This window comes from Chaetodon auriga, chromosome 19 (assembly GCF_051107435.1).
Source record: "Chaetodon auriga isolate fChaAug3 chromosome 19, fChaAug3.hap1, whole genome shotgun sequence".
Lineage (NCBI taxonomy): Eukaryota > Metazoa > Chordata > Actinopteri > Chaetodontiformes > Chaetodontidae > Chaetodon > Chaetodon auriga.
Window position 1 is genome coordinate 23,242,200 of NC_135092.1, and position 15,387 is coordinate 23,257,586.

Consider the following 15,387-nt stretch of genomic DNA (forward strand, 5'->3'; position numbering starts at 1 on the left):
GGATAGGCTCCAGCCCCCCGCAACCCCGAAAGGGATAGTCGGTATAGAAGATGAATGAATGGATGAATGAATAAAATTCAGCTTTGAAAGGATAAAACTTTATTGTTCCTGTGTGACACAATCCTCAACTGTGACTGGTCGGTTTGCAGACTACAGCAGAAAACTTTAAATAAAAAAAACAACAATAAAATAAGAATCCTGCTGATCCTATTGGACGACGGGGTTCGTCCGACTTGAAGCTGATGTCATCAACCAAACCCCCTGTGGCTACGCTAACAGCTAAAGGCTAACAGCAAAGCAGCACAGCTTAAAACATGTCGCGCACACGCACGCACGCACGCACACACACGCACGCACAGAGTTCAGTGTAGAGACTTGTAAATGTGGATTCTGTTTCTTTTTTCTCTTTGATCTTCGTTTGGTCCTGTTGAATTTGTCGATCTGTGAAATGTTGCGACCGTTGAACGTCACAAATACTGGAATTCATTCAGCGTTAAACTGATAAAAGCTGCTTTTGGTCGGCTGACGGGTAAAAAAATAACAAGAAATGGAAAAACAACAAAAACTCTAATTTCATTGGCCAAGAAGTTTTCTTCGTGTCCACCTTGAAATGATTTTCAGTTTGCTGGGACAGAAGCAAAGAAAACACATCAGATGTTTTTTAGGACCCAGACAGTTTTTTTTTTTTTTAAATAACAATGACAGGCAGGTTTTACTCGCACATCCGAAAACAGAAAAAAAAGTATTTGTACAAGTTACTCAAAGATTTTGAAGATTGAGCCGTCGTTCTAATTATTTCATGACCATGAAGAAAAGTCGTCGTACTTCAACAACACGACAATATACAAGACAGAGTCAACCAATCAGAAACGAACCTAAAGTCCTTCTCTGCTCCTCATTGGCTGATTGAATTCACGTTTTTTGTTTTTGAAACTTGAAGCTGAGCAAATCAATAGCGATCAATAAGATATTAAATATCAGCTCTGACACGCGACCTCACAGGAGACACTTCCTGAAATTAATCTCTTTTTTAAAAAACTTTTCCTCTTTTTTTACTCCTCGTTTGGCTTTTTGCACAAAAATCAATGAATGACGCCACGACTACGACCTGACGAGGGACGACCTGACGAGGGACGACCTGACGAGGGACGACCTGACGAGGGACGACCTGACGAGGACGTTTCCCCGCTTCGTTTTTTTCGTTTTTCGTTTATTCTCTCTTTTCTTCCACAGAAAACTTCACTGAAACTGAAAGAGCCAATGACGAGAGAATTTTAACTCCTCTCTCCCGATTGGTTGATTGGTTTTCTCTGTTTTCATGGACTGAGCCAGTGACACGTCACTTCCATCCTGCGCTCTGATTGGCTTCTTCTGGCATCACTTAGTTGTAGCACCAAAAGGAACATAAATAGTTAAAAACACACAGACACAGACACAGACACACACACAGACACACACACACACACACACAGACACACACACAGACACACACACAGACACACACACAGACACACACACACACACACACACAGACACACACACACACACACACACACACACAGACACACACACACACACACACACACAGACACACACACACACACACTAAAATAAACACACTCTTCAGTTTTTCTCTTAAAAAACACATCAGTCTCTTTCCCTTGCCTCCTCGTCTTCCCCTCCGGATGAGGAGGATGGTGCTGCCGGTTGCCGTGGTAACTATACGTCGAGGATCTCCTCGGCGGTGCCGCCGCAGCGCAGCCGGTACCGCCCGGTCCTCCAGCTGATGGTGGGATCCCACAGAGCCGATAGGAAGATCTGCACCGCCATCGACTCTCGGATGAACCACGCCACCGCGAAGTCCAACTTAGAGAAGCACAGCGGGCCGCCCTGAAAGATGATGTCATCAATCCATAATCAATGGTCTGACTGACAAACAGGATTTGCTCTCGTCTGTTTGGACCTTGTGATTCTATTTTGTGACCAGCTGAGACTAAAATGTTAATGAGCTTCTAAAACTGCTAAAAATGTCCCAGAATGCTTCACAAACACAAGCGAAAATAAAAACACTCATCATTCAGCTTAAAATGTGGCCTTTCAAAATAAAAGGCTAAGAAAAACATGTGGCAGGAAAACATTCAAAGTAAAAGCATGAAATCTGAGTGAATGTGAATACCTGAACTCCAGTGAGCTGGACGTAGTCTGACAGGAACCAGGCGAGACAGTGACACATGAAGAAGACCATCATGTCCCACCTGAAAAGACACAGAGACAGAGAGAGAGAGGGACAGAGACAGAGAGAGAGGGACAGAGAGAGAGAGACAGAGACAGAGACAGAGAGAGGGGGACAGAGAGGGACAGAGAGACAGAGACAGAGAGAGGGGGACAGAGAGAGAGAGACAGAGACAGAGAGAGAGGGACAGAGAAAGAGAGAGACAGAGACAGAGAGAGAGGGACAGAGAGAGAGAGACAGAGACAGAGACAGAGAGAGGGGGACAGAGAGAGAGAGACAGAGACAGAGACAGAGACAGAGAGAGGGGGACCGAGAGAGAGAGACAGAGACAGAGAGAGAGGGACAGAGAGAGACAGAGACAGAGACAGAGAGAGAGACAGAGAGAGGGGGGCAGAGAGACAGAGAGAGGGGGACAGAGAGACAGAGAGGGACAGAGAGACAGAGAGAGGGGGACAGAGAGAGAGACAGAGAGGGGGACAGAGAGAGAGACAGAGAGAGAGACAGAGACAGAAAGAGGGGGACAGAGAGAGAGAGACAGAGAGGGACAGAGAGACAGAGAGAGAGAGGGGGGGGGACAGAGAGACAGAGAGGGACAGAGAGAGGGGGACAGAGAGAGAGAGAGACAGAGACAGAAAGAGGGGGACAGAGAGAGAGACAGAGACAGAAAGAGGGGGACAGAGAGACAGAGAGAGGGGGACAGAGAGACAGAGAGAGGGGGACAGAGAGACAGAGAGGGACAGAGAGACAGAGACAGAAAGAGGGGGACAGAGAGAGAGACAGAGACAGAAAGAGGGGGACAGAGAGACAGAGACAGAGAGAGGGGGACAGAGAGACAGAGAGAGGGGGACAGAGAGAGAGAGACAGAGACAGAGAGAGAGACAGAGAGAGAGGGACAGAGACAGAGAGAGGGGGACAGAGAGAGAGAGAGAGAGACAGAGAGAGAGGGACAGAGACAGAGAGGGACAGAGAGACAGAGACAGAAAGAGGGGGACAGAGAGAGAGAGACAGAGACAGAGAGAGGGGGACAGGGAGAGAGAGAGAGAGAGACAGAGAGAGAGGGACAGAGACAGAGAGGGACAGAGAGACAGAGAGAGAGACAGAGACAGAAAGAAGGGGACAGAGAGAGAGAGACAGAGACAGAGAGAGAGGAACAGAGAGAGAGAGAGAGAGACAGAGACAGAGAGAGAGGAACAGAGAGAGAGAGAGCGAGACAGAGACAGAGAGAGAGGGACAGAGACAGAGAGAGGGGGACAGAGAGAGAGAGAGAGACAGAGAGAGAGGGACAGAGACAGAGAGGGACAGAGAGACAGAGAGAGAGACAGAGACAGAAAGAGGGGGACAGAGAGAGACAGAGACAGAGAGGGACAGAGAGACAGAGACAGAGAGAGTAGGACAGAGAGGTTCAGTGTCTCACGTCTTCTGTTTGTTGAGAGGAAGCAGCTGATTCGTTTCATACTGACGGTCAGTGAGCGAAGTGTTTTAGTGTTTCCTCCACGAACGTCTATAACGAACGTCTGTGATTGGTTGCATACCTGAACACATGATGAGCAGCCCAGCCAATGATGAGGCTGGCCAGGAAGCACTCGGAGACGGGCTCCAGCACGGTGCCGGGAAGCATGTTGATCCTGAGCTTCGTCCACCTGAAAGCAGCAAACAGCAGCAGAAGCACAGGTAACTCCACAGGTGGCCATTTAACACCTGAACACAAAGCCGTTCATTTCACAATGTTTGGAAAGATGATGTCATCACGTGGTCATAATGACGCTCATGTATAATAACACGTTATGGATATTATTGATCAGCGGCAGCATGTAAGAGCAAAAGCATCAAAGGCAAAAATCTTTCATTACGAAAAGCAAAAACAGAACACGAAGAGTTCTGAGGTCACCTGATCATGCGAGACTGGAACTGGCCAATGGAGTACGACCCAGAGTTCTGCAGCGCCACCTGTGTTGCCATGGAGAACTTCCAGCCTCTGAAGAGCCACAAGTAAGTTAAAAAATCATCAGTTTCATTAAAAAAAAACAAAAAAAAAAAACAGCTAAACTAGAGGCGGTAATGCTAACATGCTAACCTGTCAGCGATGGCTTTAGCCATGAAGTAATCCTCAGCGATGTACTGAGCAAAGGCGACCAATCCACCGGCTTGATCCAACACGTCCTTCCTCATCAGGCACGACATCCCGGTCACGCACTTTATCCCCGTCACATTAGCGGAGATGTAGGAGCGGGGGTGGGATGTCCCAAAATAAACCTGGCAACAGGTTCACATCTGTTAGCATCACTAAAGCTAAATAAACACTTTATCCCCGTCATGTTAGCGGAAATGTAGGAGCAAAGTTAGCATTGATGCTGGAACAACAAATCTTGGAAAGATGATTGATTTAGTGTTTGTTAGCATGACGCTTTCAAAAAGCTTTAAAAATTAAGCAAATAAAATGAAATCCAAATTTCAACATTTATCTGGAGTAGACAGAAAACATTTGAGTCACATTAGCTTCAGAGGCTAATGCTAAATAGCATTTAAAGACATCACTTAACACAACTGGCCGCTAAACGCTTTTATCATGTCTGCAAACTTAGCATGATGTTAGCCTATTAGCCTTACGATACCTGCTCAAGTGTGGCGGCAAAGCCTTGGCGGTCAGCAACATATGGCAACCCGTGGACCAATCCCACCTTCTCTGTCATCTGATTGGTCAGATCTGTCAGGGTGTCAGGTTTCACTGCCACACAAACATTGAGAGTTAGCATTAGCAACCATGACAAACAAGGCTCAGCATCCAAAACTTGTATTTCAGTCAAAAATGAAAAGTGAAAATGTAAGCTGACTGACCTCGGATGCCGCTGTCACAGATCCAGACCAGGCCATATTTGGCTCCTTCGTAGCCCGGCATCAGGTTGTTGATCTTGGGGTTGATTCCAACTTTCTTTCCACCTGAGAAACAAAGAACATGCTGACATTAGCTGCTTACGAACACCTCAAAAGGTGAGTTACATTAAACAAAGTTGGTTACAACAAGAGAATGACAGAATAAACGGGGGAATAAACACAACGTGGAATAAACTGAGTGACAGAAACACAGAAATCTCTCACCGATGAATAATCGAGCATCTACGTTGGGATATTTGCCCAACAGCTTTTTACAGACATCGACAGCTGGATCGTCTTGATCCTGAACGCACAGCAGGATCTCATACTGCAAAACAAAAAGGGTTCAGATTCCTGTAAAGCAAACCTGCTTTAGTTAGACGGCAGATTGGGGCAGTTAGATGTTAATTGTGGGTGAAATGACGTGATGGTCAGCTGGGGGAGTCACATGACCGGGCGGTAGTAAGAGGTGGTCAAGGTGGTCGGGGGCAGTCAGAAGTCAGTTGGAAGGCAGTCGAGGCAGGGCAGGATTTCAGCCACAGTCAAACTGTGTTTCTGGAACGCCTCTTTGACCACACGGCCAACGGTCATCTAATTCAACATGTGACGCAGCTAATAAACAAACTGACCGACCGTCACGTGAGAAGCTAAACGCTTACAGTGTACATATTACTACATGTGTGTTTGACAGTTCAGCAGGTTGTTGCTGCATAATGTTAGCTAAATCCAACTTCCTGTCACTACTTTTCAGCCTGATGCCATGAAAAAAAGTGTGAAGTGGAACAGCACAAAACTACAAGTAAATATTGTAAAACCTTTTTTTCCCCACTTTTTCAGCAGCAAGCGGCTTTCAGTAATATTTAGTTTAACGGTGATAGCAAACTGATGATCAACGCACTCGACTTACGAGTCGCTCCTTAGTTCACCTCTCGTCTACTCCCACAAAAAGAGCACAACCAACCAATGGAGGATGGCAGAGAGCTGAGTCGACAAAATGTGGCCAGAAAGACTTTTATCTTTAAGGATTTTATTGATGCTGAACTATCAAGAAGACTGTTCTGTCCTGTTTCTGCAGACACATCAGGGACTGTCATGATTCTTAAAGGGAGTTCGGTGTAATATTTTCCCTTTAGAGTGCAGGGAGTTTTGCTTTCATTCAAATACTGAATGTGTCCTTTTGAATGTTTCGTCAACACCACAGAAACCCTCGGTAACTGCTGAGGTTTCACAAGGCCGCCTGATATTGTCCTCAGTTAGTGATGGCAGCCTGCAGTGAATGATTATGCTTTGTGTGCATGTTCTTAAACTGCTTTTGGCCTTGAATCCCTACATTTTGGCCATGACGCTCAGGTAAATTTGTATCTGCATGAGGGTAAAGTGGCCTTGCCCTCAAAATGACGCCATTCCAGGCTTGTCGAGGTCTGTAAGATTGAAGTTGGAGGCAGTTGGATGTAGTCGGGGTGCTCTGATGGTCAGCAGAGGCCGATGGATGGCAGCCGTGGGCAGTCAGAAGAAGGCGGGGGTGATCAGATTGTAGCTGGAGGCAGTCAAATGGTAGTCGGTGCAATAAAATATCACATCGGGTCGGTTCAGATGGTAGTGAGGGGTTATTAGTGGAACCGGGGGGAGTCAGCGTCACCTTTGGGTAATCCAGAGTGAAAAACGTCTCCAGGTTGGAGATTAGATTCGGGTCGACGCCCTTCAGCGGCTTCAGCAGAGAAACTCCTGCCAGCTGCACAAACGGCTGTTTGACCTCTGACCTTTTCTTGTGTAGGTGGAGACGCCTGAAACAGACAGAGAGGTCAGAGACCAGAGCAGCAGCAACTACATCAGGAAAATACTGAACGCCCCTCCAACAGTGACAGTACAGCAGCAGAAGTTTGACTTTCCCAACGATATATTTTCTTTGGTCGATTCATCAAACAAAACCAGTTTGTCCTCCTCGGTCTCTTCTGACAGGCAGATATTTTTACACCAGTTCTCCCTCCAGGGATTAATAGATATCTAATCTACATTTTCATTGCATTTGTGAAGTGTCAGTCACAGGGGATCATCAGCCAGTAGAGAGGAACAAAAAATGGACCAAAGAGACTTTTTCCTCAGCAATATTTTAATTACAGTCAGATATGATCCTAAAAATATCAGAGGAAGTTGTTCCAAATAAGAAATGCTAACCCAGTCACATCCACACACAAACTGATGAGTCTCATACACTGTAATGACACCTGAAGAAAGGCCAGGTCGTAATATCATCACGTACAGTATATTATTTAACAACTTAAAGATTCATCATGTTACGGTGACATCAGGAGTCTGGGTCAGTTGGATGGCAGTCGGGGCAAATGGATGGTCATCGGGAGCAGTTGGATGGCAGTTGGATGGTAGTTGGATGGTAGTCAGGGGCAGTTGGATGGTAGTCGGGAGCAGTTGGATGGTAGTCAGAGGCAGTTGGATGACATTTTGGCATAGTGTTCATAATGGGTTACAACATCTATGTCAATCTTTTTCATTGACAGGATTTTAAAACCAGTGTGATGAAATGCCTTGATGGTTTCAAGTGTTTCATTGAGTTAATGTTATTTATGCAGCCAAATATCACAAATTGCAAATTACAGTCTGCACAGCATACAACGCCCTCTGTCCTTCGCCTCTCCATTCAGAACAGTTTTACTAGGCAGTTAGCCAGCTGGAGAAGCCAGAAACAGATATGTTCATTTCATCATTTAGTTAATGGTTCCTTGAAAATTGCTCTTACATAAGAATATAGCAGTCATCCTGAAGAATAGGTGCACGAACACTTTGGCCTAGGCGGCCAACGCCTCCCAGTTTTGTAATAGCAAGCCCTTTGAAAGGTGAACGACTGAGTAACATGTATGAATGAAAGTACGATCTCAGCAGGTTACAACAGGCCACGCACAGTCAAATTTAGCGAGAAGACAAATGAGTGATGAAGCTGTAAAGTCAAAACAGTCCACTCCTGTAAACAAGTCATCAAAACTGTCCAATGAAGGAGCTTCTGATTCATCTGCAACAGACTGCTGTGCAGAACTTTGACAGCTGACTAATAATATGTTGGTGTATTTGAATGTGATAGAATGCTTTTGAAAACTCTGGAAACAAAATGTACCATTACACATATTCTTCAATATTTCAATCTCATTAATCAACCCAAAACATTTATACAAAATCTGCATTCAAAGAATCTTTAAGAGTCCTGGATACTTCTGAAAATCTGACAATCTTTTTAAGTTCTCAGAGAATTACATAAAATGTATAAAAAGCCTGGAAATATTGAGTATTTATGGATATTATTGTCTTAATGTGCAGACTGAAAACCATACAGAAAAGAAAAATTAATTCTGATTACTGTGACCCCAAAATTCAACCGCCTTTCAGGAGCTTTCAAGGAATTCCAGGTCACATTTGCTGGTACTCAAAGACCCAAAACATAAACTCAGTGAACACAACCACGTTCATTTTAATGACTTTCCACGTTCTGTTTGATGCAACTAAATGTGCTGAAATGTGATTTAAAAAATGGCATTTTAGGGGTCACAATGACTGAACCAACTGGGAAACAGTTACTAGAAATGCCAACGTCGCCCCATAACCTTTAACCCTCTTTCACTCCACCACACAAAGACCAGAACAAAATACGTCGCCTTTAAGCGGCGGATCCTGAAGACGAAGACAACCTGAAACTGATTCAAACACTCAAATTTAGGGGGTTCAGTGCTACTACGTCATTTGGAATAATGCCGAACTGAAATTCGACTTTTAATACTTTCACAAGCCACACACATCTTTTAAAGCTCCCAGAAAAATGGCCGATGTCCAACACAATACTCAAACCTCAGCTTTTACAACCTAATTCAGCGTCTACGGGGTAAACAGGAAATTCATGCAGCTAGCGCGAACGACCCGTGACGGAACCGAGTTATACCTGTAATGATTATCTGTACGGGGGGGGGGACACTTCAAATCTGTTATAAACTGTCCCAACGGATACTCAAATCTATTCAATTATTTAGTTATCCAGAAGTTACATGGGTCCCTCAGTGGACGAAATAAACTGGCAGAGCTAACGGGTTAGCGGTTAACAGGAAAACGCCCAACAAACAACCGTTCAGACACGGAGGTTTTACCGGCTGTCACACACTCAGAAACCCGAGTGGAAACTCATCTCATGTTATTTTTATGTTTAATCTCGCAAGTGACGAAGACTTTATGAATAAAACACCGACATAAAGAGAGAAACGGGGGCGTCATCCAGCTAACTATTAGCTAGCTGGACTCACTAAGCTAGCTAATAGCTAGCTTGAGTTAGCCTACCTTTGCGGTTGACTTACACATAAATGATGGACATGAAGTGCATGAGCCACAGGACGAAGAACAGGATGAAGCCGAACACGGCGAGTCCCTGCATGGCGAGGTCCAGTAGAGCCATGGCGGTTAGCGGAGATGCCGGGGCTGGGGACCGGCTGGGGGTCACAGAAGCTCGGGATAGAGTCGACCAGCTGACCGGCCTGGGAGTGGGACTAATCGGAGGAGCGGAGTGTGAGGGTCCGACTCTGGGTGTGACGAACTCGGCTTGTTGAGGCGAATGAATCGGCCGCCTGCTGACAGCGGGGGGCGTCAGGAACTAATTGGTGTAGGGGGCTCCGGTGACACAGAGACCGGCCTCGGCTTGGTCGTGCTGGTGTCCGGGTCACAGTGCGAGCTTCAGGGGTTTGACAGTCACCAGACCGGACGACGGTCAGCTGACGAACCAGGGGGCGGCGAAAGACACGGGACGCTGGGTAGCAACAGCCAGAGCGGTGAAGAAGTGAGTTACGACACTCCTATGAGTTCTGTGGGAATGCGGAAGTAACACGAGTGGTGGGACAACCGATTGTTCTAAACACTGAGCGCGTGGGAAAGACGAGGAACGACGCACTGTCGCGGTCTCGTGGTTCACATAGGTCTCCACAGCCCCAGGTGTCTGTGTGTTGGAACGGGTTCACGCGGGGCAGACACCAGCTGCTTCCGGTCACTTGATGACTTTCATTCAGTGCAGCTGGTTTTCCGGGGAGGGACGGAGAGATGGCGTTAATCATTTTTTCTGTTAATTTTAGAAGGAATGGGGCTGTTCCCATAACTCCCCCCCCCACTTTTTTTTTTTTAACCGATCACATCACTTCCGGACAACTTCAAAATAAAAGCTTTTAAAAAAAAAAATCGGCCGCACTGAACAGCGAATTCAGCTAAACTGGCTGTTTTTGAATATGACTTTTTGTGCTTCCTTCAGAGAGAACTTGAGTTTATATGAATACAGAAAAACGCAAATGATCTGCCATTAGCTCTTGAAAAGGCTCAAATTGTAATGTACTCAGATGACTCCACAATATATGCAGCTGCGCCATCAATTGAAGAGGTGAATGCAATTTTAGATAAGGAGTTGAAGTCAGCCACCAGACGTTATCAAACATGTTCTGAATGCTTTAGTTCTGTCACAGCTTGATTACTGTTTTATGATTTGGTCTAATGCAACAGTGAAAGAGTTAAAAAATAATACAAATAGCTCAAAATAAAGCAGCACGTGTGCTTTACAATGTTCTTACAGAACTAATGTATTAGACATGCATGACAGCCTGGATTGGCCAACTATCAGTCAGAGATCCATCTATGTTTTGTTATTGATGTTGATATTATATGAAAGGTTATTCACTCAGTTTGCTCAACACAGTTATCAAACACGACATGTAACAGGACGAAGGGCCCCCCACACACACACACACACACACACAAGCTGTTAGAGCGTCAGCGTTATTTCTTAGGCTGCTTCATTGTAATTGTTGTGCATAAGACAAATAATTTGAAATGTTAAACCAGATGTATGGTGAAGTTACCTGATAAGCCCTGCCCACACAGGTGAGTCAGAGGAAGGCCGATTTCATGGAACCCTTCATAAGCAACAATGATGACACACCTCATCAGGAGCTGCTGTATCTGACAGCGGACATGTTGAAGCAGGTGAAACTTTCAGGTGTTTCCAGGTGTGAACATTTGTTTGAAGGTGGAATTAAAGAAGGAAATAATTAATATTAAAGCACTACGTTTAGTTTCCTTGTCTGATAGATAATACTAATTGATAGAAAGAGAAAAATTCAGGTTAAATATAATCACACATCCACAGCACGCGGCCGTGGGCAGTTTACGCCCTGAGTGTCGTCTGCAGGCTGAATTTAACAGACTCCTGCTGTCATGTGGTCTGACAGGAAAAGCTCAGGGCAAAAAAACCCTCAGCGTATTTGTTGTTTATAATTCAGAGATGTAAAGTAACTAAGTACATTTAATCAAATATTGTACTTCAGCACAATCTTTAGGTACTTGTACTTTACACTTACAGCTATATTTCAGAGGGAATACTGTCCTTTTTACTGCACTAAGATAAGACTTTATTGATCAGGGGAATGAAGTTGTTACAGCCAGCAAGAATTACATAATATAAAATCTATTCAGCGAATAAGTAATAAGATGGCAGCGACACCTGGTGGCTCCTTTAAGTGTTACAGGAAGTAACCTTTGACCTCTGTTCACGAAGTGGACACACACACAAACAAGCTGATGTTCTGGTATTTTTCTGGTCTCATTATTTCTGAAGATTTGTGGAGGTTTACAATTAATATGACTATTTTGTTTACAGACAAACAAATCTGGACAGACAGACAGACACACACACACACACAAGTCATAAAGTCTTATCGATCATCTAGTTTATTTCTTCGGGCTCAGACGCTCTCTGTGGACGACGTCATTGGCTGAAGCTTACTGCGAGCGGCCCACGCACACTCGGCGTTCTCCTTCCAGCTGGAGTCCCGCGTGTCGTAAACTTCCTGTCGATCGGAAACACACCGTCAATGATCAAACAATCCGATCAGGAGTCGCTCTGGACGCTCTGATCATTACCTTCTTCCAGATGGGGAGGTTGGCTTTCAGCTGGCTGATGCAGCGCTGGATCGCCTGCTGGCTGTCGAGGCGATGAGGAGATGAGATCGCCATGGCAACACTGGCCTGGCCCACCTCCACCCACCTGAGGAAGGAAGTTCACAGGTGAGACGTCACCTTTTTCTGTGATCTGCAGTGTGAGACTCAGGAGATCATCACAGTCATGGATGATGAAACCCTGGCCGCAGTGTTAGCTTAGCATTAGCATCTCACCCCAGCCGGTGGTGGACACAGATGTGCGTCACGGTTGGCCAGCGCACTCTGATGTCAGCGCACAGCTTCGAGAACTCTGATTGGGCCATGAGCTCGTATGCCTCATACTCCAGACCAATCACCTTCCTGCCATCCACCTCGTCCTCACGGGTTGTACCTGCGCAAGCAATCAAGCACGCACGCACGCATGCACGCACGCACGCACGCACGCACACAGCTTCTCTATTTAAGGTGGAATGATTTTTTTTAAAAGGGATTTTGTGTTTAATTAAAAGATGTTTTACGGTGTTTGTGTCTGTGTGTGTGTTTGTGCGTGTGTGTTTGTGTGTGTTTATTTCTTTCGTACAATAAGATCTTAAATATTTCTGGAACATTTGAAGAAGAAAATTGAAGAGATTTGTAAATATTACAAGAACATTTAACATTATTTGAATTAAATATGAACCTATAAAAACTGAAATGGCTCCACAAGAAGAGCTGCTGACAGTGTCAACCACTTCCTGTACAGACAGCCAATCACGGCTCAGCTTGAAGACGTCTCTCCGCTCCTCCGACTCGCCCATCTCTGAGAACGAGAAAGAGATCAGAATGAAAATACTGATCAGTCTTTCTGTTATTGATCAGATTTGATTGGTTGTCTTTATCAGAGCTCCAACACACAAACGCTGAAGCAGCAGTATTTGACGTTCCCCGCCGACCCCAGACCAGCCAGTCGACCCCAGACCAGCCAGTCGACCCCAGAACAGCCAGTCGACCCCAGACCAGCCAGTCGACCCCAGACCAGCCAGTCGACCCCAGAACAGCCAGTCGACCCGAGAGCAGCCCACCGAACTCAGATTGTCTGAAGGACTTAACGAGTCCTTTATGGTCCTGCATCATGGTTCCACACGGTGTGAACAGATCCAGATCCTGTCTCCTTTGAGTTTTTTTTCTCTCTCTCTCTCTCTCTCTCTCACACACACACTCACACTCACACTCTCACACACACACACACACACACACACACAGCTCTTCTTCATGGACAGTGAGCCTAAAGAACTCGTGACGTGTCCTCAGCCCATTTTCTGGTCATCATTGATTACAGATCACATGATCACCAGACGTCATGAGGTCATCTCATGTTAGACGGATACACTTTGATTATTGATTGATTCAAATCAATAACTCACCATCTGTGTTTATCCTCCGCTGAGTGGCGGCACCACGGCAACCTCGTCCCCGTCTCCCAAAGTCACCACCTGGTCGCCGATGGCAACGTACTGCTGGCGCACCGCCAAGACCACCTGATCCTGCAGGACAGAGAGTCTACACACACACACACACTCACACACACACACACACACACACACACACACACACACGCACTGTTCAGGTGTTGACCTCGTTAACAAACGTGGAGAAAAATCAACTGACACGACTTTCCTCAACTCATCTCCATGGAAATGAGCGAGACGAGTCATGATGTCACAGTACCTGGGATGTCTCTGTATCAACAGTCTCCACAGGTCCCGGCTGCTGATTGGTGTCGGCACGGCAACAATCTGCTCCTCCTTCACTCCAGTCAGCTCAACGCTCTTAGCGAAGTACAACACAAACACCTGAAGAAGGACCGGAACACATGAAGAAGACACAAACACGTGAAGAAGAAGAAGACACAAACACCTGAAGAAGACACAAACACACACCTGGAGGAGGACAGAAACACCTAAGGAAGACGAACAGAAACACGATGACGTTTCTGAAGTACACAAGAACACAAGTACAGAGAAGAGCGCATATTGAGAAAGGCCTCTGCACTCCGTCCATGAACGCCTGGTGCGTCTCTAGCTAGACTCTCTTCTTCTGTGGTTGGAACGAATTACCAAACTCTTCACTGATCACATTCTTTCTTTAAAAAACAAACAAACAAACAAACAAACTCTGTGCTTTCCTTCGTAGCACTGTCTCGTAGCACCTTTGTCCAGTTGGACCAGAGAGTTGCGTTGGGACACTGTCTCCTGTTGTTCTCTCCTGTCCTGAACCTCCCTTATGATGTATGAAAATGTCACATGAACGACGCTTTGGATAAAAGCCTCTGCCACGATGACTGACTGTAATCGTAACCTGAAGAAAACAAACACCAGAAGAAGACCGCTCAGCGATGACGTAGGTATCAGCCACCGCACATCTCCATATGAAAGTCCTCAAATCTAAACGTTTCCACCTTTAACAACATAATATTTCACCGTACAACAGATGACACAATTCATTACATCAAAACATGAAGTGACTTCAATTCGGCGTCCCTCTTTCTGACGAATGGACGCTTTGACGTACTTTTAAAACGTTTGTTTGATTTTGTTGGATAACGTGTCATGTTTGCCGACGAGCAAAGCGGAGTTAAATTACAGAAAATGTAAACGGAGTCTGGCGGCAGCTGGACGTCGTGAAAACACCATTACAAAGTGACACTGCCACACATTTGTCACACAGGTGTATTTATATCCAGACACTTTGGAAAAGTCACCTGCGCAGTCATGAAGAAGTTGGTTGATTTTGGACATCTGAAGTAACCTTTTCCCAACGCGACTGTTCACCACCGAGCTATCACTTCCTGCTCCGTTGCTATTGGTTCCCTCCTCCGCCTACTCCTTCTTCTTCACTGAAATTCAGCGGCAGCTGCTGCATTACTGCCATCTTCTGGACTGTTCCGGTCCTCTCATGGGACCAAGCCTCCTGTGACCCACCAGAGGTCAGTCCTCTTTCCTTTAACCATCATGTGAATTCAGTTCACTAGTTTGTGGAAAGTGGCCAATCAGTGAAATATTTGGATAGCAGAGTGGAGGAAATCTTCAGCTTCAAAGCAGAGAAATACACCTTCCTCACCTGGTGACATCAGCACATTCACCTGCTGAAGGACAGGCTGATTCCTGTCAGACTCCAAACCACCTCCCAGACAACAGAGATCCAGTGAACGGCTCCAGGTCTGCTGAGGAGGACCGGTTCAGGCTCAGGACCAGTTCGGGGCCGCTGGCCTGGAGCATCCACCTTGAATCTGCTGCCGCTTCACCAAAACAACGTTCAGCACTGAACGAGCTTTTAAA

General features: G+C 45.8%; 3 protein-coding genes across 3 annotated transcripts; all 3 read right to left on the reverse strand.

The window, feature by feature from the left end:
- Positions 1–76: 76 nt before the first annotated feature.
- On the reverse strand, positions 77–9,869 carry ugcg (UDP-glucose ceramide glucosyltransferase). The gene is made up of 10 exons (XM_076758551.1): positions 9,454–9,869; positions 6,744–6,888; positions 5,330–5,432; positions 5,069–5,170; positions 4,846–4,958; positions 4,308–4,486; positions 4,122–4,208; positions 3,766–3,873; positions 2,177–2,255; positions 77–1,890 (listed from the first exon to the last, which is right to left on the reverse strand). Exons 1-10 carry the CDS (start codon positions 9,549–9,551, stop codon positions 1,720–1,722), a joined length of 1,185 nt encoding a protein of 394 aa, XP_076614666.1. The 5' UTR covers positions 9,552–9,869; the 3' UTR covers positions 77–1,719.
- A 1,850-nt stretch (positions 9,870–11,719) lies between these two features.
- Positions 11,720–12,867, reverse strand: LOC143337802 (molybdopterin synthase catalytic subunit). Its single transcript, XM_076757674.1, has 4 exons — positions 12,750–12,867; positions 12,305–12,461; positions 12,053–12,176; positions 11,720–11,979 (listed from the first exon to the last, which is right to left on the reverse strand). The coding sequence occupies exons 1-4, from the start codon at positions 12,865–12,867 to the stop codon at positions 11,875–11,877; spliced, it is 504 nt and encodes a 167-aa protein (XP_076613789.1). The 3' UTR covers positions 11,720–11,874.
- Positions 12,868–13,473: 606 nt separating this feature from the next.
- On the reverse strand, positions 13,474–14,939 carry mocs2 (molybdenum cofactor synthesis 2). Its single transcript, XM_076757676.1, has 3 exons — positions 14,811–14,939; positions 13,778–13,902; positions 13,474–13,609 (listed from the first exon to the last, which is right to left on the reverse strand). The coding sequence occupies exons 1-3, from the start codon at positions 14,820–14,822 to the stop codon at positions 13,483–13,485; spliced, it is 264 nt and encodes an 87-aa protein (XP_076613791.1). The 5' UTR covers positions 14,823–14,939; the 3' UTR covers positions 13,474–13,482.
- Positions 14,940–15,387: the final 448 nt, after the last annotated feature.

Bases quoted from the DNA above. Each gene is read 5' to 3' on its own strand.
- mocs2 (XM_076757676.1), bottom strand. The intron at 13,610-13,777 runs GTACTGTGACAT...GTGTGTGTGTAG, and splicing joins TTGATACAGAGACATCCCAG to ACTCTCTGTCCTGCAGGATC.
- ugcg (XM_076758551.1), bottom strand. From the start codon at position 9,551: ATGGCTCTACTGGACCTCGCCATGCAGGGACTCGCCGTGTTCGGCTTC. The intron at 6,889-9,453 runs GTAAGTCAACCG...TGTCTGTTTCAG, and splicing joins TTCATGTCCATCATTTATGT to GCGTCTCCACCTACACAAGA. The intron at 4,959-5,068 runs GTCAGTCAGCTT...TTTGTGTGGCAG, and splicing joins CTGTGACAGCGGCATCCGAG to TGAAACCTGACACCCTGACA.
- LOC143337802 (XM_076757674.1), bottom strand. From the start codon at position 12,867: ATGGGCGAGTCGGAGGAGCGGAGAGACGTCTTCAAGCTGAGCCGTGAT. The intron at 12,177-12,304 runs GTGAGATGCTAA...TTCCTTCCTCAG, and splicing joins TGTGTCCACCACCGGCTGGG to GTGGGTGGAGGTGGGCCAGG. The intron at 11,980-12,052 runs GTAATGATCAGA...TCCGATCGACAG, and splicing joins ACCTCCCCATCTGGAAGAAG to GAAGTTTACGACACGCGGGA.